This window comes from Dermochelys coriacea, chromosome 5 (assembly GCF_009764565.3).
Source record: "Dermochelys coriacea isolate rDerCor1 chromosome 5, rDerCor1.pri.v4, whole genome shotgun sequence".
NCBI lineage: Eukaryota > Metazoa > Chordata > Testudines > Dermochelyidae > Dermochelys > Dermochelys coriacea.
This window is the reverse complement of record NC_050072.1, coordinates 97,072,989-97,097,600: the sequence shown is the minus strand read 5'-3', so window position 1 is coordinate 97,097,600 and position 24,612 is coordinate 97,072,989. Positions and strand designations below refer to the sequence as shown.

At 41.7% G+C, this 24,612-nt stretch overlaps 1 protein-coding gene across 1 annotated transcript; it reads left to right on the top strand.

Moving 5' to 3' along the window:
• Window positions 1-18,395: 18,395 nt before the first annotated feature.
• Window positions 18,396-23,617, top strand: GCNT1 (glucosaminyl (N-acetyl) transferase 1). The gene is given in 4 exon segments (XM_043514714.1): window positions 18,396-18,472; window positions 20,352-20,410; window positions 21,106-22,338; window positions 22,341-23,617. Coding segments are annotated over 2 exon segments (1,290 nt in total). The 5' UTR covers window positions 18,396-18,472; window positions 20,352-20,410; window positions 21,106-21,236; the 3' UTR covers window positions 22,529-23,617.
• Window positions 23,618-24,612: the final 995 nt, after the last annotated feature.

Sequence of the window (24,612 nt, the reverse complement as noted above, 5' to 3'; positions counted from 1 at the left end):
GTCGCTTTACAACAGACTTAGGCTTGTCCAGAAGAGAGGACAGGGCAAGGTTGTGACAGTTGATTTGGGGCACTGGACGGGACAGAAGCAGTGCTCCTTCTAGGTTGTGTCCCACTGGTTCTAAAACTGATTCAGCTGAACATCCACAGAACCAAACCTGAAAAGTGAGCATCTGTTGCTCTCTCCTGTGGAGTTCATGAACTCTGTGGGAGAGGGCAAAGATCCCCCATCCTCACCTCTGGAATTTCTCAATTCCCCAGCAGGGAAGTCTGTGCTGCTTCTCTTCAAAGAACTGCAGGAGGCCTGCACGAGAGAAGCTCCCCTCCTGAGAATCGGAGCCCTGCAGAAAACACACAAAGATAAATCCTTTACCATGTCAAGTGGGGAAAGGGCGAGGCTGGGGCTAGGTGACTCTCTGGGGAGTGATGGATGGTGGGAGTGAGGATTTTTCGGGATATGGAGGAGTTTGGGGGGTAGCAGGCTGTGAGGGGGCGCTTGGGGGGACACAGGACTGGGAAGAGGGGTAGCAATGGCTGCAAGGGAGCCTGGGGGGGGGGAGGGACACAGAGGACCCTGGGGTAGCAGTGGCCGTGCGGGGAGGGGGGGTGTCGCTCTGGGGAGTGGAGGAAGCTCTTTCGGGGGCGGCTCTGCTGGCTGGGTGGGGGCAGCGCTAGTGAAGGGGAACCTCGGAAGCGCCTTGCTCGGCTGGTGGCTTGCGCAAGGCCACGCCCATCCTCCCCGCTTCCGCGCCGCTGGCGGTGTAGCGGGCCGGGGATATAACGAGGCGGGGCGCTCAGCAGCGCCTCTCGGCGAGGGAGAGGCAGGGCTTCCAGCCGCCTGCAAGGGGCGGGCGCTCTCGCTCCCCGGCGCTGGCAGGAGGAGGCTGGGGGCAATTTGTCTCCACTGATGCTAGCCCGGCTCAGTTCGTAGCTGAGCAGCAGCTCCTGAGCCACCGGCCGCTCGCTCCAGGTAACTGCTCGGCCCCCTTTCCTCCGGCTCCCCGCGGGCCGGGCCAGTCGTGTCCGACGGAGTCTGGCAGCCCGAGCTCTGGAAGGGCGGCTGGCGGCTGCGCCTCCCCGGCTGCGCTGCGGTGGGAGGCGGGGGTGGCTGGTGCGCACTCCTCGGGGGAGCGGGGTGTCGTTCGCTCGCTCGCTCGCTCGCCCGCCCGCCCGCCGCCCTGGCTTTACTCCAGCCAGACCCTCTGCGTTCACTGCCCGCTCCCGTGACCCGGGCGCCCTGCTTGGGTCCGGCAGGAGCTGGTCCGGTTAAAAGGTCTTCCCTCGCCCACCTTGGCTCTCCATTGCCTGGAAGCCAGGGATCGAGCCCCCCCCAAGGGGGAAGGGAAGTAATAGCTGCCTGGGTGAGCCTGTTTGGCCAGGGCAGGCAGCGCCTGTTTCTGTACCTCCTTTGGTGGCACTCGCATGTCGTAAAGCGCTGGCGGTTGCACGCTCGCTTCCTCTCCTGCTAGTTCGAGGACACTTTTTGTTGTTGTTGTTGTTCTTCGCTTGTCCTGGTGGAAACAAGAGCCGTTCCGATGTGAAAAAATAGCAATAGGGAGATTTTTAATAACTGCCCCCGCTCCAGTTCCTGGGCCAACGATCTGTGCTCTCTCTCTCTCCCTGGTGTTACTCTTACTTGGAAAAAAACTCTTTCCCTACAGCACTATGAAGTAGAAGCTATCTTAATGCTGTTGAAATTTACCAGGTTGTTCATCTGCTATTGACTCCTCCCACCCCACCCTCCAAAAAAAAAAAAAAGATTTCTGGAAACTTTGTTGTTTCAAATAGGAGTGCTTTTGGCCATTTAACTAATGGGGCTCCAGGTTTTTTGTTGTTGCTGCTGTTGCTAACGCTATTGGCAACTTGAATGAATTAACTGACTGTGTTGTATGGTTCACCCTATCTTCTCCACATATGAAACCTTGCAAAGGTATAGCAGACTTCTTACCTGAACTTTTTTTGATCTAAGGTTAAACAATAACAACACCACCTTTATTTCTGGGATTTCTGCAAACATTACTCTCTACTTCGTACCCTTTATTTAAGCCACGTCTACGTAATATTATTTAAGTGCTAAAACATCTTGGCAATGGGCATAGGTTAGAAAAGATCAGACTTCTTTTATTTTTAAGGAATAGCATTCCTATGTTCTGTCAAGGTTGATAAAACAGAGCAGAGTCTGAAGAAACAGATTTGAGGACACCAACAGTTTAGAAGGCTGTAAGTGGCTTTCTGGAATCTAAGCCTGGTGAGTGGTTTCAAATCTTAACAGGCAGCTCAGTATACCACTGGCATTTTGCCCCCTTTTCAAAGCTGTTCTGAAAAGTAAATCTTTTTGCTGGAAGGAGGTGAGGTCAATTACTTTTAAAGAGCAGTATGAGTTACCTATTTGGAGTATTTGCAATTCCAAACAGGTTTCTTAAATAGGGGGTTTCAGGTAGCTGATTTCAAGTTTGGCAAGAAACACCGAGGCTCTGTGGAACCAGAAAAGGGTTTTTAGCACTGTAGCTGTTGGCTATTTTGTCATTGAGCTGAAACCTCTTTTGTCTCTAAACTAAGATAGACCCCTTCTGCCTCTGTGAAGTAGGGAAAAAAATACTAGTGATGGAAGTCAAGTGATGGTACAAACACTTTTGTCAGAAGGTAAATATTTTGGAAATATGTACATTACTACTAAACTTTCTATCCTCTTTGGGAGTCTCCAGTGCCCTGTAAGGTTCACAATGCTTTTCTCCACTCTAACCTCTCTTGTGTCCTCAGATGTCAGTCCTTAAGATAATTAGGTGGTACCAGAAAGTATCTGTATCATCAGTGATGGGCTTCAGTTGCTTGGGGCACTTCTAGTTGAGTGATATGTAACACTCCTTTCCCTGAGGCTAAGCACATTTCAGAGAAATTTTCTGTTCTCCATTAGCCTGGTTGAGGATAAGACAAAGATCAGAGGCCAAAATCTGCTGTTTTTACACCAACCACTAACTTCAGTGAAATGGACTGCTCAGTGGGACTGTGTGAATAAAAATGTTCACCAGTTTGAGCAAAGGGCTTAGAATCTGCCCTGCTGAGTTTACATTGGTATGCTGGAGCAAAATTCAGTTCTTAAAATCTTTCATCACAGTGGAGAATTTTGCTACCTGTCTTTTAAACAAAGCTTTTAAAACCTTCCTCTTGCCACCTCCCCCTCTCAAAACAAAATCTAAAGGCTCTATTCCAATTGCAGCAATACTGAAATCTGACTTCCTAGAACTGTTGCTACTGAGAGAAGCTATAGGAGAGGTAAATGTTTAGGTTTGGAGAATTTTTGCCTTTTTTAAAATAAAAGTAAAAAAAAATGAAGAGTTGGACAATATGGTGGTGGTGCTGGTACCTTAGGTACCACACCTGTCTCCTGTTTACCTAATAGCCTAGTGGTTAGGGCACTCCCCGAGATATGGGATTCACTGGTTCAAATCCCTGCTCTGTAGTAGGCACTAGCCAATGGGTCCTACAGAAAAGGGGTGAAATCCTGACTCCATTGAAGTCCAATGGCAAAAAGTTCCATTCATTTTAATGAAGCCAGGATTTCACCCCAGATATTTAGATAGGCACAGTATAAGAGTCTAGATTTTGAGAGTGGGGGGCAATGTTAATTTAAAGAAACTGTCATATCTGCTGCTTACCTCCCAGGTGAGAGAAGTTTGGATTTGCATATGACAGTTGTATCTTTTAGGATTGCTGCAATTAAAGTCGGAGGTACCTACATTAGGAATCTTTTTGGAAGGAAAAAAATCCCCACTGTTTCTACTGTTGGTGCAGCTCCACTGGTGGGAGCACTGGTATAGAAAGGGATCTTAAACACCATGTTAGTGTAGTCAGTGTTTTAAACAGTGTCCTCGAACTAGGCTTAAAAAAAATAAAAGGCCTATCCAGCATTGTATTTAATATGTCAGTGGCCACTGGTGCCCTATCTAAACTAGCTCTCTCACTAGTGATATTTTAGCAGTAATTCCTTTCACATAGATAAGGACACCGTGTTGGTGTATATAATGGCCATTGCGTGACAGAAAGGGTCAATATTTATTTTTTAAAGCTTAAGGCCTTGTCTTTAATTGTGATTAATTTTTTGAGTTAATCGCATGAGTTAACTGTGATTAACCAGCAGCCCTAAATAAAATGAAAGCAACTTTTCTTCACTGTGGTTTTCACCTCAAGATAGCTCAGACACATTAGATATTGCAAGGTAAAAAATATATATATATTTTAAGCCGTGAAGACAAGGGCAAATTCTTCAGGGCAGGGACTGTTGTTCTGTATGACCTTGTCTCCACTAGCTCGTCGTCTTAAATTTCCCACTGTTCTGGCAGGTGCAGCTCTACCAGCACAAACAGTAGTGTAGACAAGGCCCTGGTAACTGCATTTTAATCTTGGAGTTGTCTAGACCTGTTCTGAGCAGGATCAGATGATGCAATAGTTAAAATACCTGCCAGTCTGTTGTTACTTTTGGCATAGCTGCTCTTGGTGGAGTTTCACTGATAGCTGCAGTAATGGGAAATTAAGAGGAAAATGTCTAGTATAACTAGAAGTTGGTCCAATAAAATATATTACCTCACCCCCTTTGTCTCCTCCTTTGGGTTGGACCAATCAGATGCTGTTCTATAGCTGCGTATTTTCCTGAACCAATCCTATTAGTCCCAAGATTTTTAAACAAGAGCCATCTCCCTTCTCTCCTTTAACTGCTTTATTCTTATCTAAAAAAACAGACCCAAACATCTTTCCTGCCATGTAGCACTTTTACACAGATGCTTTAATAAAGATGAAGACCAACAAACAGTTTTAAAAAGTTTTTCCCTATGCTTTTGGTGAGGACAATTTGAAGCTGCAGCAAAAGCAGCTTTGTTAGCCAGTGAATTAGAGATGATGAAGGCTCTTAGATAAGAGGATTGTTTCTTTTCAAATTTTTGAACAAGAGCAAGTAAAAGTTATAAAAAGTTTTGTAAAGGAATAAAGTTCTATTTTATAATCACTTGAAAAGACAAGCCTATTTGAAGAATAAAAAATGAGCATGCAGAAACACCCAGGGTTAAAACCACAACAACCAGTTTATCAAAGTAATTTATAGTAATAAAAAAAGTTTTCCCCTATGCTTTTGCTAACATGGATTATTTTTTTAGTGAGAACAATTTTGAAGAAGCCTTTCTAAATTAGTGGATTAGAAAAGAAGACCACTTTGAAAGACAAGCCTATCCAAAGACAAATCCCTTCATTTAGCACTTTTGCATATGTGTTTCATCAAAAAAATAGCATGCAGAAGCACCGGAGGGTTAAAACCATGGACAAACTGTTTCTAAAAGTAATTTATAGTGATAAAAAAGTTTATACAATTCAGTGAGTATCAATGGACTTTCCTTCCTTTTATTTGTCCTCAGTACATAGTAGCGGTAGGCAAGGAAGCTGTTTAACCTACTAAGTAACAGCAGCTTGAAACTGACATGATTGTTTCATTGTTACTATCCAGAAAGCTTTTGAGCAGTAATGGAAATAACCATTTTTAGGGCTTGTTTACACTTGGAAATTTCTGAAATGGCTATTCTAGAATAATTCCCCACATGGACACTTATTATTCCAGAATAGCTATTTTGGTAAATTTCTAAGTCTACTTATCCTTACAGCTTTCAGAGTAGCAGCCGTGTTAATCTGTATTCGCAAAAAAAGAAAAGGAGTACTTGTGGTACCTTAGAGACTAACAAATTTATTTGAGCATAAGCTTTCGTGAGCTACAGCTCACTTCATCGGATGCATGATCGATGAAGTGCTCTGTAGCTCACGAAAGCTTATGCTCAAATAAATTTGTTAGTCTCTAAGGTGCCACAAGTACGCCTTTTCTTTTATCCTTACAATGCCATTGTTGTTTCACTGAGACATAAGCAGGAACACCGCAGCATTCTGTCTGCGGACTCAGGAAGACAGGACTGCATTGGTTTATATTCTGTTTATATCTGGAAGATTATCGTGGCAAATATATATGACACTAAGAGCCCCTTTATGCCAGCTAGCAAAGGGCATGTGCAACACACTGTTGTCAGAATATTTAGCCAAATAGTGTCTTGTAAGTTATCGTACAATTAGTTACCTATGGGACGTTAATATCATTGTGTGACGTATGTTTGGTTACTGTGTAAAGGGTTATGTAAGTATGCTGGAAACATGTTTCTAAACTATGTCCAGACAAGGCAATCTGAGTGGATAAACAGGTTTATTCCAAACAAAGGAATGTGGATTTGCCAGTGTCTCTGGCTTACAAAGCTTGAAAGTATATTTGCATCTAAGGCAAACCAAGTAATCAAGCCAACAGAAAGAGCTAGTTCACAGGTTTCATAGTAGCAGCCGTGTTAGTCTGTATTTGCAAAAAGAAAAGGAGTACTTGTGGCACCTTAGAGACTAACAAATTTATTAGAGCATAAGCTTTCGTGAGCTACAGCTCACTTCATCGGATGCATCCCCATGTTTAATTTCTTGTGTGCTAGGTGAGTATCAAGCTCTGTAGAAAATTCTGTCGTGACTGACTCATAGGAATGATTCCTAGTGGCTGTGCCTAAACAGAGTTTTTGTAAAAACTAATGCTCATGCTGCTCCATCAGTACTAGCGACACTGGGAATGCTCTTGTAGACTGGCCACTGACGTTTTTATCATAGCATCCTAAAGTCCTGCTCTGAGTAGGTGTGAAGCTCTTGAGCAGATAAATAGCTTTTTCTATCAACTGAAACTTGACATGTGCCACTGTACTTAAATCATGTTCTTCTAGTCTTCTTGGAAGAACTGGTAATTCTGCCCTTCAAACATGATCTACATTTCTAAGCAAACAAGCAGAAGTGGTGGTTTGAGGGTAATCTGTAATAGGCTTCAGCTATTGGTTTCTATAGTAACTAAAAATAATCCATTCTCAGTTGTCTTTCTCTAGACCCTAAATTCACTTCTTACATAATAGATACCATTATTGTTGTAATTAGACAACCTTTGTAAGTCTACTAGATCTGGATATGAATTTGGCAAGTTAAAGAAAAAGTTAAAGCCAGATTAATGTATCACTGTCTTATTTTGTGAATTAGTCATTTTCTTTTTAATTACCGGATATTTCATCTACCATAAGTACTGTAAAAGTTTATGAAGATAATGAGGTAACATGCCCCCTCATTACAACAGTGCCTCATATGTAATAATTTGCTGTTAAGTGCGGCCAAACTGTGCAGATGAGCGTCTGCAATTGAGACCATAAATTAGTAGCGTTAGTTTAGTGTATACCATCACTAAAGATCTATCTGGGTAACCCTCTTTTTAATCATGAAATACTACCAAACGATTGTAACTAAATTTGTAAACTCTGGAAAAGCTACATTAAGGTGCATGTGTTCAGTAAAGAAATTATTTCTGTGTTTGACTGGATTTTGAATTCTCAGTAGTAATCTGGAATTACTTGACTGGGAGCATCTGAACTATTTTAGAGGTAATTATGACAAAACTGAAGAGCTTTGTGGGAAACGGGTGGAATGCTTTTTGCCTCCAGTATTGTAATGATGGTGTAGTGTAGATTTGTGAGTAAAAGAAGGTAGTCCCCTGGCCCCACCTGCACTAAGGGAAACTATCACCTTTCTTTCTGAGTAGTTCTATTGAATATCTATCTTATTACTCAATGAGGTGAGAGTGGCAGAACGTGAGCCAGCTGGGGGTACCTGGGGGCAGCGAGTGCTAAATATTCCTAATGAAAATAGGAAGATGTTCTGGATAATCTAGCTACATAATGTCTGTGAGGATTTTAGTAGGGTGGGCGGTAAAAATAATTTGGGACTTGTTTACAAAAATTCACCATGTTTTGAAATGGTCTTTTAAGAATCAGTTATACGTTGTCTTCAATTACCCAACTGGCCCGTACAGCCATGTTATGTCCTCCTATAGCCAGAACTTTTAAAAATGGCTGCCTAAAGCAAAACTCTTATATCCATATTCAGGCATTGAAATAGATGGCCTGATTTCTCCCCCTCCTCACCAAAAGTGCTAGACATTGGACAGCTGCCACTGACAGTAGCTAGTTCAACATAACAATGTCAGAGCTCTGCAGAAAGATCATTTTGGAAATGGAGTTTCAGCAAAAAGGGTCATGGGATGGCCTCTCATGAAATACTGCAGCATCTGTTCTCTAAAGGAAAACCAATTCAATAAGGAGGGTCCCAGAAAGGCACAGGGGAGAGGCAGGGAGAAAAATGCTGATGTCAATGAATGATGCTGTGTGTTCAGCACTTTGGAAAATGAGTCCGCTTAAATGTGGACTTGTACTTAGGCTTTAAACAAAACAAAAAATTCAAGTTTTCCACTGTTACACTACAGCTGGTGTAGTCTAAGTGAACTAAGCAATAGTGGATTTGACCTATAGTTCTCAGTAGACAAGTTTTTATATGTGAGACGATTGCTGGGAAAAAAAATCTTTAAAAAATAAAATCACGTTCCTTTTCTTCCTCTCTTCCTATTATCTTCTACACCAAACCCATAGTCTGTCTTTAGGTTTCAGAGTAGCAGCCGTGTTAGTCTGTATTCGCAAAAAGAAAAGGAGTACTTGTGGCACCTTAGAGACTAACAAATTTATTAGAGCATAAGCTTTCGTGAGTTACAGCTTACTTCATCGGATGCATTTGGTGCATTTTCCACCAAATGCATCCGATGAAGTGAGCTGTAACTCACGAAAGCTTATGCTCTAATAAATTTGTTAGTCTCTAAGGTGCCACAAGTACTCCTTTTCTTTTTGTCTTTAGCTTGTTTTCCTTCTTGGTATCAGCTTCCTCAATGTAATAGCAAACCACTTTTGTCTATTGAGCAACTAGATAGACACCCTCTGCTGGCTCGTAGCAGCCGACTTGGGCTCCTTCATTGTTGTGTGGACTTCCGGGCTTGCTCTGGGACACCCCCCTCTCCCCCCGCCGCCAGGGTCTTAGAGCCCAGGCTGAGGGGGGGGGGGAGAGGGTGCCATTCCTCGGGCTCCAGCCCGAGCCCAGAAATCTACACAGTCACCATGAATAAATTGCAAACCTGTATTTAAGTTTTTAATTACAGCTGACATTCTTGTGCCTTGTGCTGGAGGTAACAATCTTCTGAAAAGTGATTACTAGCGGCAGAGAGACTTGAAGTGGGAGGCATTATGAAAGGCTCTAAACCAGGGGTGGGAGAACTTTTTGGCCTGAGGGCCACATCAGGGAATAGAAATTGTATGGCAGGCCATGAATACTCTCAGAATTGGGGTTGGGGTGTGGGCTCTGGGGTGGGGCTGGGATGAGCAGTTTGGGGTTTAGGAGGGTGCTCTGGGCTGGGACTGAGGGGTTTGGAGGGTAGGAGGGGAATCAGGACTGGGGCAGGGGTATGGGAAGGGGTGCAGGTTCCAGCTGGGGTTGCAGGCTCTGAGGTGGGGCTGGGGATGAGAGGTTTGAGGTGCAGGAGGATGCTCTGGGCTGGGATCGAGGGGTTTGGAGAGGAGGAGAGGGATCAGGGCTGGGGCAGGTGGTTGGGGTATGGGGAGAGGCTTGGGTGCAGGCTCCGAGCAACGTTTATCTCAAGTGGCTCCCGGAAGCAGTGTCATGGCCCTTCTCTGGCTTCTATGCATGGAGCGGCCCCCATCCCTGCTAGAGCACCAGAGCGGGGCCATGCTGCGGCGCCCTGGCTGGAGCAGGGCCAAGCCACATGGTATGGCCCCTGACCCGGCTGAGCACCGGAGTGGCAACCAGAGCCCAGCATGGATCTGGCCCGTGGGCTGAAATTTGCCCACCCTTGCTCTAAACTGCTTATTCACTTAAACCTGGATAAGAACGTAAGCGATGTACAAAATTAAATAACTGCTTCTTTGGTTGTTTAAACCAGTCCCCAAATAGCTGGAAGGAAATGAGTCCCTGCTGTTTCATCATTGATCATAAAATAGTTTTCTCCAGGACAGGGCTCACTGACCAAGTGTGTTTTTAATGTACACCTGGTAGCAGGATTTTCTGTTTATGTGAACTATGGAGCAGAGCCAAGTGCATACATGTCTCTAGCCCGTTTTCTAAATTGCTTAGTCTTGTGCCTTTTAAAAAGTTGAATTCTATAATGGATCTTACCATCTTGCTTAAAGTATACCTTACTTAAATACAACCATAGGATGGAGAAATACTTTCCTTTATGGTGCTTATTTATGCAGCTAATCTCAGTGTATTTTACATAGTGTTCATTTTGCTCCTTAACCAAACATTTAGTGTGGGATTATGTTGTCATTACACTTAGTTTCTGTGTCTAAGTCACTACAAACCAACTTTTTTAAACATGTTTTTCTTGAAGAAACTCTTCTGCAAACTGAGTGCTGGAAACTACATGAAAAATTTAATCCAAGTATTGACCCAGTGTCAAATACTCAGCATCATTAACAATTGCTGTGAATTGTGTTGTCTGTCACATCCCTCCAGAATCCTCCTCTCCTCCCAAATAAAACATTTGATGAACAGAATGTATTGAGATGGTTAATGAAAATAGTGCAGATCTGACCAGGCAGCTTTAATTAGTATATATTTTTTAGTCTAATTTATATTCTGTGGGTGACATTCAATGCTTAAATATCACTGTGATTGGAACCTATAGAAAAATCTACGATTAATTGGTAGGAAGACTGCCTGTGTAAGGTCTTCTGGGCAGTGAAATCCCCTACCATCCCATAGTACCCTTCAATGGAATGTGTATAAGAAGTGCTAAGCAGGGATCTCCGCCTTGTGGATGTAGCCATGTAGCTTCCATGGCTGAGCAATCAGGATGTGCGTAAACTTTTGGCAGGACTTGTGAATTTCACCCTATAGAAGGCAGTTTGGGTACTTGTCTCGGTGAGAGGTACTAATATCTTCACTCCAATCTCCACCCTGCCCCCTTTTTATGAAGCATTATTTGATGGAATATGGAGATCGGGGCGGGGGGGGGAGAAGAGGTGGGGAAACTGGAAACATACCAAAAAAAGTATAGGGTAATTGAAAAGAAACTGCAGTTAATCTTAAAGTAATCTAAAATTACCAGGGATACTTAGCAGATAGATATGGGTAAAATAGGACCTTGATTCTCACATACATCTACTAACCGCTTCAGTTTAGCCCCATTTACTGAGTGTTTTGTACAAGTTCTTCATCCCTGTTCATCACCATAGTATCTGAGCGCCTTCCAGCAGTGCACTGAGCAACAGAGCTAAGAACTATCGCACCTTTTTGTTCTCTCCTCCTTTCCCCAGTGGAAGTGTATGCATAATAGAAACATATATAGTTTATATTATGTGTGTTTTGTTTTTGGAATTTGTGTGTGTGCGTGCATAATATAAACATATATTTAAAAACACATGTTGCTATATCTTAGAGAAGACAAGGTCAAAGAAATGTGCCTTGCACTTAGAGTGCAAGGTGGAGAGGTTTGGGTTATGTCTACACTTAACATTTAAAGTGCAAAAAGTCCCTTTTTTTGTGCTAAAACCGCGGGAGCGTCTATACTTGTTAATGACTTTTTGCGGTGAAACTCAGTTGTACTGCAAAAAGAAAACCATCTTCATGAGAGGCGTACAGCTCTTAGTGCTGTTCTTTTTGCACTGCTGTGAAAGTGAAGATGCATTCCACCAGTGTAAACACCCTTTGGCCTCTGAAGGCTATCCCACAGTTCCAAAAGCAATCACTCTGGCCGGCATCTCCGCTGCTCTGACACATAGACGTCCGCCCCTCCCGCTGTAAGCCCCGGGAAGTTTGAAGCTCCCTTTCCTTTTGTTTGTAGATGTGGCGGGGCGAAAGCAGACAGACAGCAGGAGGCTTTTAAAAAAACGCCATGGAAGAAGCCAGGAGGTAATGGGGCTCCTAAGACATGAAGCAGGGCAGCATGGGGCACTGAGCAGGGACCCAGAAGGCCTTCGGCTCACCCCCATCCCCCTTCCCATAAGATCTATCGAGAGAGCTGCACTGTGGGATAGCTGCCCTACAGCACTGCTCTCATCCGCAATGAAAGTGCTGGTAGTGTAAACACTCTCTGACGCCTCAGGAATTGAGTGAGTACACAAACCAGTGCTTTACTTTTACCGGTTCCCTATCACCAGTGAAACTTGCAGCGCAAAAACTCTAAGTATAGACATACCCTTAGTGATGGCTCTTATTTCCTGTGAATGTTCATTCCACAGTCTTGGGCCAGCCCCAAGAGAACTCCAAAATTCAATAGATTACTTCTGTAACTGAATTTTTCAGTTTCTTACCAACACTTAATTGATTTTTTTTTAAATGGGTTAAGAACTTTAAATAGCTCTCCAAAAGGGGAGGAGGGAGAACCTCTCTACCACATCCTTTTCAATTTTAAACCATCATTGAAGACTTCAAACATTATCTTGCATTTCCACTCTGTTGAAAGGAAATGCTTTCTAGAGAGTCAGACTCCTTCTGTCTTTTTGCTTTTTATGCTGTTTTGGTCTTTAAAGCAATTATCAATGTATATCTAATTTGCAAAATCTATTTATGATTAACTGCTGCAAACATGTATTATGCACAATTTTCATCATCCTTGTATTTAGTATTTTAATTCAAGCCACTGCCTTTTTTGGGGGAGGGGAGAGGGGGAGTGGAATTGCAATAATCAAGCTTGTACATAAAATCTAAGAAATGATTGGGGAAGGCAGTGGATTTAGATTTGGAGCTGCTCTGTCATTTATGTTCACCTGCTTGTTTTTGTTGTATGAATATATTGGTTTACCTTAATAGTCTGAGGGGGAAAATTGAGCAGGAACGGAAAGAACAGTTCAAGATAAACCACTTCTCAGTAAGCACTTGAGAGCTAAGAGACCATGCCAGGATAGGAAAAAATCCCAGGAATGCAAGAAATTGAAAAAACTCTGGTAGGTTTAAAAAGCAACACTCTCTCAAGATGGGGGTGGTCATTTGGGAGAACCAGCCTGAAACACAGGCAGCAATATGTTGGTGTTGCCAAAACAAAAAATGCTTCCCAGACTGGGCAGCTGCTAAGTGAAATTGACATGATTCTTGTCAGTTTCACAACTGCTGGTCAGTGGTGGGCGCCATAAAACTAAAAAGAATTATGTAAATTTCACTCCTCAGTTGCCAGGTCTTCTATGTTGCTATGTGCTCTGCCCCAGACTTGGGACCCCTGGTTGGTTCACCAGGCTGCAGGAGTTCTCCAGTCCAAGGAGAAAGCTGGCTGAGGAGTCTAGAAACCTTGATCTCTCTGGCCAGCCTGCATGGTAGGGCTGCCCTGGAGTTTTAGATTTGGAAAGCCCATCCCAAACTCTTCAGGCTCCTGGCTCTGTGGCAGGGAGCCCAGAGGCTCTGAGAGCCCCCAGGACTTGCAGGCTCCCAGCTCTGCAGCAAGGAGCCCGAGGTGCCTGAGCTGCAGGGCTGCCCCAAAGCTGCAGGCCACCTGAAAACCAGAATAGATTCCATCAGAAATTTTTCTAACCTGAGATGTTTTCACAGAACACTTCAGGTTGGACAAAAGTAAGAGTGGCATGGTATGGTGTATTGCCACCCTTCCTTGTGCACAGCTGGTGGTGATGATGCTGCCTTCAGAGCTGGGCAGCCAGAGAGTAGTGTTAGGAGGCCAAAGGTGCTGGGGCTATGAACTGCCAAGCCCCAGCACAAATTAAGCCCCAAACACTACTACTATTAAGCTGTATGAAAGAAGTATATGCATTGCTTAAGTTTTTGAGGACAACTTTAAATACTAAGTTGTTGATCCTGCCCGCCAATATACTAGCCCTTGGTGGTGGGTTTTCTTTTTTTATTAAAGAAAAACACAAACACTACCTTTCTTGTTGCCAAACTACAAGCGTGAGGCAGCAAGGCTCCTTGAAACCTATGAAACTGTGAAAGTTGTGGAGATGCTACAAAAACCAAAACACTTCCTATGTGACTTTGGAGAGGGAAAAAGTTCTTCCTTTTATTCTGTTCTTCCAGTGAACTCTCAAACCACTTTGTCAAATAACTTGCTGCTTTTTCCTAATTTTGTTCAACTTAATACTGAGTTGTTAAAATCTTTCTTTTCATGAAGAAGCAGAGACCAGGTCTAAATATACTGGTTCAGAAACTAACTTTTGGTTAGGTTGTGGTAATTTTTTATTAAGAAGGGGAAAAGCATCCTGGCATAAAGTTTATTCTTCTTCCCATACAAGAATAAGCTATAACTGGTATAAAGCATCTTTATTCTAGCAAAACTGCATCCACATTAAAGGGTTATAACAGCATCCACACTAGAAGGTTATAACAGTACAACAGCATCCACACTAGGAGATTATACCAGTGTTCGAGTGGTACAGTTAAAGCAGTACCACTTTCTATGTGGACAAGCCCTGATAATGAATCCTTTCGAAAATGTCACCTGCTTTTTCTATTCTCTCTACTCCCCAAAGAAGAATCATTTCTTTTGACCTAAGGTGTAAATGTGTGCTAACTGACAGCAACCTTGGTTAAAGAGGTTTTTTGGGTTGGTAGGCAAAACTGTACAATTGTAAAACAGTTGGAGGTAGGTCAACCTAATCTAAATGAAGTTTCTAATTTTATCTCTTACTCAAACATAGCCACTACCGAAATTTTATGTTGTTCAGAGTTGCTTAGACCCTGTCTACATCATACAGTTTTGTTGGCAAAAGGCAGCTTTTGCTGACAAAACAGTGGAGGTGTACACACTACAAGGCTACTTTTGGCTGCAAAACTCTGCTGTTTTGCCAACAAAATAAAACCACCTCAATGAGACGCATAGAGCTTTTTGCAGTGAAGTTAAAGCAACAAATCATCAGTGTAGATGCTGCCACTATGTTGACATAACTGGCCTCCCCCAGTATCCCACAATGCTTGCTGTGACCATTCTGCTCATAAATATTTTGAACTTGGCTTGGCTGCTCTGCAGGCTTGCACCCTTTCCCTTTCAAAGCTCTGGGAAGCATTGACATTCTCAACATGGAGAGCTCACAAGCTGCTGAGGATGCTGCTGCTGGCAGCTGAGGAGGCTGTAGGAAAACTCTGAAGGAATCATTAACATGGAATTTGCTCTCTCAGGCTGCCATGTAGAATGGGCTGCTGCTGGTGGGGGAGGTGGACGGGAAGGGACTGCTCCGTCTGCTGTCTGAACCTAAAGAAGCAGTATGCCGACACATTCTTCCCCCAACACACACACTCTTTCTGTCCATCCCCACCACATACACTTCAGCTGAATCTTGTAGGATGCCAGTGAAACAGTGCTGGTTTCTCAGTCGCATCATGTAACACTGTACCTGCCCCGTGAGGCACTGCAAACCCTTCCCAAAGCAGCAAGTTTCACAGTGGGATAACTACCCACAGTGCACTGCTCTCTGTGTTGATGCAAGAGCTGCTAGTGTGGATCTGCTCTGCTGACACCAGGAGCATAGTATGGATATGCACTTTAATTAAAGTGGCATAATTTTTGTCAACAAATCTCTGTAGTTTAGCCATAACCTTATATTTCTACTATGTAGTTGCCCTTGTCCTAATCCTGCAGTTCTCTGTTCTGTCTTTGCCCTGAAATGTACCCTGTTCCTAAACAAATGTCTTAATCACTCTTCCCTAGTTAGTATGGCAGAGATTCTGACCAGGATTTGTTCTTGCCTAAATATGGGAACTTCCTTGGTCACCCTTCAACCAGCTGATACTAGATTGGTCCTTAGTGTCCTAGCAAAACCCTTTGCCAAAAGCTTTCCTATTCCCCTGACTGCTTCCAGAGTTATCTAAGATTATTTGATAGAGTAGTTCCCCTCCCCGCCCCCGCTTTCAACAAGTATATTTGGGAGGAGGAAGAAATTTAATGCCCCAGCAACATTAACTTTCCACTTTCAGTCTACAATGTCCTCTTTCTGTTGTTGTATTTCATTGACAATGTTGCATCAGAATATTTCTCCCAGAATCAAATGAGTGGCTGTTAGTTTTTCTTTTAGTAATCTGCTTCTTTTGGATGCTGTAGCACATTTGTAAACACCCATGCCAATGAAGAACTAGAACATGTCCTTCTCAGAATTTACTCCTCATAACATTCTGATATTTACCTTAGGGCTAGTCTACACTGGCAATGTTAAATGTGCCGTGGCAGCACTTTAACCAGAGCCGGCTCTACGTTTTTTGCTGCCCCAAGAAGCGCAAAAAAAAAACCCTGCTGAATACGCCGCCGGCGGAGAGAACAGGAACATCGAAGGGAGCTGCTGCCGACAGCGAGACCCGAGTCAGAAGAGTTGCCGCTGAATTGCCACCGCGGGAAACAACAGAGAGGGGCTGCCGCCGGGGCTGCTGCCATAGTGCCACTCCAAGCACAGCCGGAGTGCCGCCCCTTCAGCAGCGCTGTCCCAGGCACCAGCTTGCTTAGCTGGTGCCTAGAGCCAGCCCTGGCTTCAGCGTGGCTTGTGTAGTCACGGCAGAGCGCTGGGAGAAAGGTCTTCCAGCGCTCTAAAAAACCATCTCCACAAGGGGTGTTGCAGGTGCGCTACCAGCGGTGGGAGTGTGGCTCCTAGCGCTGGTGCACTGTCTACACTGGCACTTCACAGCACTGAAACTTGCTGCGCTCGGGGGTGTTTTTTCACACCCCTGAGCGACAAAGTTGCAGGACTGTAAAGTGCCAGTATAGACAAGCCCTTATGCTCTTCCTTTAAATATATTCCCCATAGGTTACATTTTATCTTTATTGCTGTTAGTTGGACCAGAGACTAGACTATATCAAAACCTATACAGCACTATGAGAGTATTTGGGAAGAGCTGATCAAAAACAATAAGCTACAATGCTACAGGCCCTATAGAGAAACTTGACACTTGATATGTTAATTAGAATGGTAGAGTTTCACACCTCTTTATACTCATGTGAATGACTGCACAAGTGCAAAATAGTAAGGATTTGAGACCTTTGTGCCTCACTGGGTGGGGAAGGCAGTCCTATTTCTCCGATTTTCTTCATTCTGTGAAGGGAACTATAAAAAAGCCCTTGTGCAGAAACTTGTGATAAGCAGTAATAATGGATCCTGGGAAACTTTCTGTAGAAAAGTACCTTGAACAAAGGAGGAAGAAAAGAATGCCAGCTCTACACTATAAATTTGTATCAGTATAACTAAGTCACTCAGGTGTGTGAAAAATCCACACCCCTGAATGAGGCAGTTACACCTACCTAGCCCTTAGTGTAACAGCACGATGTGAACAGGCAGTCAGAGCTCTACTGCCTCTCATGGAGGTGGATTAATATCCCAATGGGAGAAGCTCTCCTGTCTGCAGAGTAGCACCTTCACTGAAGCGGGTACATCAGTGTTTGAAGTGTAGACCTGCCCTGAGAAACTGATGGAAAGGGCTTTAATGTTATGGGGGTGATTGATAGCAGTTTTGTGGGTTAAAACTACCACTTCCTTTCACCTTCCTTCCTCTACCCTCTTTAGGAAGATGGGAAATCTCCTTGGTACTCCTACTCCACACAACTATGTATAAGTGTGGATGAGTGGAACAGCCAAATAAATGTGTTAGTCTCTAAGGTGCCACATGGAACAGCTTTGTCACACCACCAGTGTAATGCAGAGCCGTAGACTTTATTTTTGCTTGTTTATAAAGCCAGCCCTTTGCTTTATGAACAGTTACTGTAGACACTAGGTGGAAACTGAACCAAAGAGTTACCGTCTTGTTTAATTTCCCTACTGCAGAATAGAGAGTTCATAGCTAATTTACTGAGTTTGCAGAAAACTATTTTAACTGTTATATAGATGATTGCACATCTGAGGAGGCACTGATGTGTCAGATGAGTTATTTAAACAAGAATATGAAACTACTGCCGTTAACTTCAGAGGACACAGTATAAACATGTATATGTAGTTGGGGTGAGCTATTTCTGGGCCAATTCCATATTGTTCTACTACCACAATGGAAAATCTGACCCAGAGCACTTATTTCCTATAAAATGATATAAACACTCAAAATTGCAAATGCAGTGGGACTAATGAATTGTTGTGGGATTCATTTAGTTTGGAGAATGAAGGAATCCTTGCAGTCAGCGTGGAGAGTAGCATTGGTCCCTCAAACATTTTGTTTTTTAGCTACATACAAGTGATCTAATAAGAGCAAACTTTATTTGGTTATTCCTTCCCCTCCAGCACTCTACCCGACTGCTATCTATTTCCTCTCCCTTGATGCGGAATGAAACTTCTCCTGCTGCCTGGAGCTACCACTACCCTAATCTCTCAATGTCACCTTGCTGTGTGAGTCTGCTGTCCTGTAGGTTTGCTAAATCTCAGTTTTGTTGTCACTTGCTGCTAATTTAAACATTGTTGACTATACATTGAAGAAACGGCCCAGAACACGTATGTACGTGTGTGTGTGTGTGTGTGTGTCTGAGAGAGAGAGAGAGAGAGAGAGAGAGAGAGAGAAAATTGCTTCTCAGAATCATGATCTGAGCTGCAACTAGTAAGCATCCTCAAATGAAGACTGACCGGTGTCACCAAGTAAGCGTAGAAGCCACAGTTTGAGAATCATAAATTACAAGTTAAAATTTTAGCAGACTTATTAAAAATTCATACTGAGCAGGTTGCAGAAAAACAGGCTTAATGCAGTTCTTCAGTTATGGAAATCTCAAACTTTGATCATTTGTCTGTTTAAAATCTAAAAACAAATTGTTAGAAAGTAATTTGGAACTGGCAGTAATTGTTTTTCAAAAAACAGCTTGGCAAACAAATTTAAATTTTTATTGGAAATTTTTAAATTTGGATGAAAATATTTTATTTTCCCTTTTCTTCCTCCTGCACTCCCCTTCCACCAAGAATTGGGGTGACAGTGGGGATGGAAGACAGATACCAACAAAACTTTTGGCACTCTTCGCTTTATAGAAAAACTTTTTTTGTTAAATTTTTCATGGAACAAAAATTGTTCCAATATTTTTTGCAGAAAATATTTTTATTACCAGCTTTATTAGTAATACTTACATTTCTATTGATTTTTTGAAAGTGTAAACATGACTTTGTATGAATTTGGTTGTCTTCCACAGTGCTCTTGAATAGTAGTTAGTAAAAAATTTTAATGCTTTTAGTTTCCAGATTGAAATACTGGCAAATGTTCTCACTGAAAATTATGGACTCCCATCACCATCCCTCCATATATACATTGAGTGTTTTGCTTTCTATTAAATAAAGCAGTGGTTTTCAAACTGTGGGTCGGGACCCCAAAATGGGTAAATGGGGTCGCCAGGGCTGGTGTTAGACTTGCTGGGGCCTGGGGCCAAAGTCCAAGGGCGTCAGCCCTGGGCGGTGGGGCTCAGGCTACAATCCCCTGAGCTGGAGCTGAAGCCCTTTGTTCTTTGGCTTTGGTCCCACACACCTGGGGCGGCGGAGCTCAGACTTTGGCCCCTGCTCCTGGGGTCACATAGTAATTTTTGTTTTAGAGGGGGATCACAGTGCAATGAAGTTTGAGAACCCCTGAAATAAAGTACTTGAAACTAAAACCTGAATGTTCTTTAGAGTTAATTAAATGATGTATTTAAAAGTAGAATTGGCTATTTAGTACATTAGATGCAACATAATTTTTTATAGCCCTCCACTGTCTGATTTATTGAGTTTGCATTATTTTTCCCTTTCGTGCTGTCTCAATATTGTTTACATGTAAACCTGGAAGGTGAGGTAGAGAGAAGAGAGAAAAGGAAAAGCAAAGTTTTTGACCAAATGTAGCTTTTAATTGTTTGCAAGCATATTTGTGAATACAAATAAAGTGTCACTCTTAAACTCTTACCTGTTTAGTTGATCCAGATTCCAGAGATTCTTGGCAAACTCTTCTGCAGATGTATGACTGCCCAGATATCTCCAGACTCTGTCCATCTATATACAGGACTCTTCATTATGTATTTTTATAAAAAATTTCACTGGAGAATGTTCAAGTGGGTGGGGGTTAAGATATTTTAATTAAGAGTTAGTGGACATAAAATATGTACTGTACATTGCAGGTGAATACGTGAAGATTTTATCGTAGTGCTTTGAATTTATAACAAACTCAGATTTTCATTTATTGCATTCTTTGTGTATTGGATATTTCATATGAAATCCTGTAGTTGTATCTAGAGAGAAATTAGGGATATTCCTATATTTCTGACAACACTATATTTCTCTCAACACTCTGTAGTCCATGCTTATCTAGTAACCAGCTCTCTAACAATTGTGTAAGCTGTCATATGCATAGAGAGATATGAAAGACAGCTTCAAAAGTGCAATTTAAATACCTGTTTAAAAATAGACCACAAAAATAGCAATACCATGTCAACTAGAGAGCTGTCTGAAACTCTCTGAAAGCTAGTTGACTATGTAACACTAAATTATTTTTTCCCCTTCTCTTTTTCAGATCTTTCCTGAAAGAAGCCCTAGGGTTACATCACTGCTCATTCTTCAGTATGTTTAAGGGTCTGTATCGTAAGAATAAAATGCTGAATGTGCATGGGGGCTGTATTTCAAATGAGAGGATGAAGTGTGAATAGTTTTCCCCAGTAAATGAGTTGTAAATTGAAATGCCAACAAATCTTTGATGGAGTGTGCGTAAAATGTCCCTGTTAAATTCAGGTTAGAATATTTACTATAAATACTTAAGCTACTAACACTTCACATTCTCTGTATTGCATAAAACCCCAATTGGTTCACTAAATTATTTCATCTGATATGGGTAAATCAGTTCTGTCTAGGGGTCAAAACAATTTTCTTCCTATTGCATTTTAAAATGCCAACATTTTTAAAAGGGATTCAGCGGATCTAAGTAATCTATTTTAGACCAGCCATGCGAGAATTAACATGCTTCATCCAATAATACAGTAGAAATTATGGTATGAGAGAGAAATTAACATTTGAATGTATAGCTTCAATACTAGAGCTAGTCATAAAATAGGAAAACATTTCCATGAAAACTCAGACTATATCTAAACTTTCACCACCCAACTCATTACATTTTCTAAATTGCAGGAAACTCCTTTTAACTAAACTATTCACCATTAAAGCAAAGACTTTTAAATCAACTTTTGATTTAAAAGCCACTGGTAAAATGTAGAATTGGATTGCAGAATAACTGTATTTATTAGGAATGACTTGTATTATTATTTTTGTTTTAGGGCTTTTCCTCCAGTGTCCAGTGCATATACACACACTTTTGAGAAATGAGAACAGATGACTCTGAAGCTATTGAAGGTGGTTTGAGATCATGAGTACAAAGAAACTTTGTTTAGCCAAGTGAAGGTATCCGATGTGGTCTGAAATGCCGAGAAGAAAATTTAGTTTTTGTCATATTTTACGCTTCAGGCACCTCCTCGTGCTGCTACTTATTTTAGTGGCCTTTTCGGTTCTAAAAAGTAACCAAAAGCTGGACTTCTTGAATCAGAGACATCTAGAGCTGACTGGTGAAGATCCTACCAGTAATATTAACTGCTCTAAGATACTGCAGGGTGATATAGAGGAAATTCAAAAAGTAAAGCTTGAGATGTTAACTGTGTCATTTAAGAAACGCCATAAGTTAACAGCAAGTGATTATATTAATATGACAACAGATTGTGCCTCTTTTACCAAGATGCGGAAGTATATTATGGAACCACTCAGTAAAGAAGAAGCTGAATTTCCAATTGCCTATTCAATAGTGGTATATCACAAAATAGACATGCTTGATAGACTTCTAAGATCAATCTATGCTCCTCAGAATTATTACTGTATTCATGTTGACAAAAAGTCTCCAGAATCTTTTCTAGCAGCAGTTAAGGGAATTGTGTCCTGTTTCAATAATGTCTTTATTGCCAGCCAATTGGAGAGTGTAGTGTATGCTTCATGGAGCAGGGTACAGGCAGACCTCAACTGCATGAAAGATCTCTACAGGAGAAGTACAAACTGGAAATATTTGATAAATCTTTGTGGTATGGACTTTCCTATTAAGACCAACCAGGAAATGGTGGAGAAATTGAAAGCCCTAAAGGGTGAAAACAGCTTAGAAACTGAGAAAATGCCTTCCAGCAAAGAAATACGATGGAAAAAACACTATGAAATTGTTGATGGTAAGCTAAAGAACATGGGAATAGACAAACAAGCTCCACCTCTTAGTACACCTGTTTTCTCTGGCAGTGCCTATTTTGTTGCTAGTAGGAGATTTGTAGAGTATGTGCTAGAAAACAGCAAAATCCTTGAATTTATTGAATGGGCTAAAGACACGTATAGCCCTGATGAATACTTGTGGGCTACTATTCAAAGAATCCCTGAAGTTCCAGGGGCAGTTTCTTCCAGTGACAAGTATGACGTTTCTGACATGAATGCTCTTGCCAGGTTTGTGAAGTGGCATTATTTTGAAGGGGATGTGTCAAAAGGGGCCCCTATCCTCCGTGCAATGGAATTCATGTGCGCTCTGTGTGTGTGTTTGGAGTGGGAGACTTGAACTGGATGTTAAAGAAACACCATTTATTTGCTAACAAGTTTGATACTGATGTTGACCCCTTTGCAATTCAGTGTTTGGAAGAATATTTGAGAGAGAAAGCTTTGCATCAACACAAAAATTAAAATGCTATCTTGTGTTTGGTATGACAGCTTCACACTGATAAGGCTGTCATGCAGATAAAATATTAAGTATGTAGTGATGATTTATTAGTGTGTTGCACCTTACTCATCGCCTTGGTATGAGCATGAGAAACTCCACTTGGGGTATATATGATATGTTCGGTTCAATTTAGTCTCACTTGACTACCTTTTCCCCACAAATTTCCATACCACATACTCTTATTATTGCAAGAGGTCCAGGCCTCAAAATGCATATTTGGGGTCAAGAGAGCTACTCTGGTAAGTCCAGTTATTCTTGTGTAACATTTCAATAGTAGCTTTTCAGGTTTTTTGGTTGTGGTGTTTTTGTTTTTTGATCTCTGCTACTATTCAATTCAAAGCCTTAAAAAACAGAACCCCCGATCTTGTGTGGCCATAACTCCATCCTTTTTCATAATCTTCCATTACTGTTGGGCATGGGGTGGAGAGGGAGCTAGACTGAGCAAGCATGTAGCTGCAAAAGGATCTCAGGAAATGCATGTCAGGAATTCTTTAAAAAACAGTTAAAAGGGAATTGATCAATATGCCAAAGCTAAGACTTTTGCAGTGGTTCCACATGTATTCTGGGATAAATACTTCTGAATCCTCTTTTCTGAAAACTTCGAATTTAAGTTGAAATATTCACCAACCAGCTACAAGGCCTTGTGTTTAAAGTACACTTCTTACAGTAATGTTTTGTGTGCTTGTTTTAGTTTGTTAAAACTATTTTAAAGTTGAACAATTACTTTTTAATTTCAGAGATGACATTTATAGCTTTAATCTGCAATATCCATCTTCTCAGGGGAATTTATTGTTCTGGGCCTGTTAGGATATAAATGTTGATATCAAGTTTATTTTTGTGCATAATGTCACTTCTCTACACTTTGTAATTTTTTTTTAACTAGTCTATGAGGATTGAATTGAAATTCTTTTATGTTGCAACTCTAACCTGCAGAGCTGCTGGGCTCAACTTTCTGAAAGAGTTAACGTACATCAGTCTACCCACAAGTGTATCTCAGAACATTTAAACATTTACTGGATATTCAGACAAATAAATTATTTTTCTAAGTGAAACTCTGTTTTCTCTTGACATTTGAAAGTGCTGTCTCTTAAAGCACTGTAAAAATATAACTGACTGTGATACAGTTAGATTTGTTAACTAGGGGCCAAATCATTCTGTGCCTTGCTCAGGTAGGTGGCCCCCAGTCAGAGTAAATTCAGTGGGGCTACTTCTGTGAGTAGAATGGAGGATGTATCTTCAATGTGCATTATAACAGGACTGACATAAAAGTAGTCAGCCTTTCAGGCCTAACTCTTGAAACTATTTCCAAACTTCTTGGGATGAAAAAGAGATGGTAGCCTAGACTGAAGCTTAGTATAGTGGGTTGTATACCAATAGTAAGCAATTAAAGTTTAAAAATATATATATACTTTTTATGGTTTTGATCCTTTAAATATGTGTAGATGAATAACATTAATCCTAGGAGGCGTTCTATTGAAACCAGTGTTGCTATTCATATGTGTAACTTAGCTGCATACTTGTTCGCAAAATTATACCCTCTGACATCAGAACTAGAGAAACCTGCTGTGGAGAAAGTCATTAAGGAAGATGGAACACAGGGTATAAATACATCAAAAATTTTCTGAGATGTAGGAATGGGAAGAAACACTTCAGGTGTCTTTTGGGGACACACTTCATTTTGGTAAAGACAGTTAAATCTTAAAAAGTACTGGGTCTGTCTTCCAAAGGGATCTGCAACAACTTTGAATGCTATCAGAGGAAAGTTCTAGCTGTCTTTTTGCCTCTGGTAAGGCCTAAAAAAGCAGCTATTGTGGTAGACGTGACAAAAGCAAGACAGACTACACTCATAAACTCCTTGAATGTAAGCACTGCCTTGGTGTTAAAATTCAAACTATTCCTTAGTGCTGCTTTTACTGCAGTCTGATAAATTGGATAAAGACAGTTGTGAAACTTTCTCCATTCAGTACCTACCTATTGTTTAAAACTGTCGTAATTAATTCTTTGGAAACATCTTTATATATAGTTGCATTTTTACATAGGAATTCCA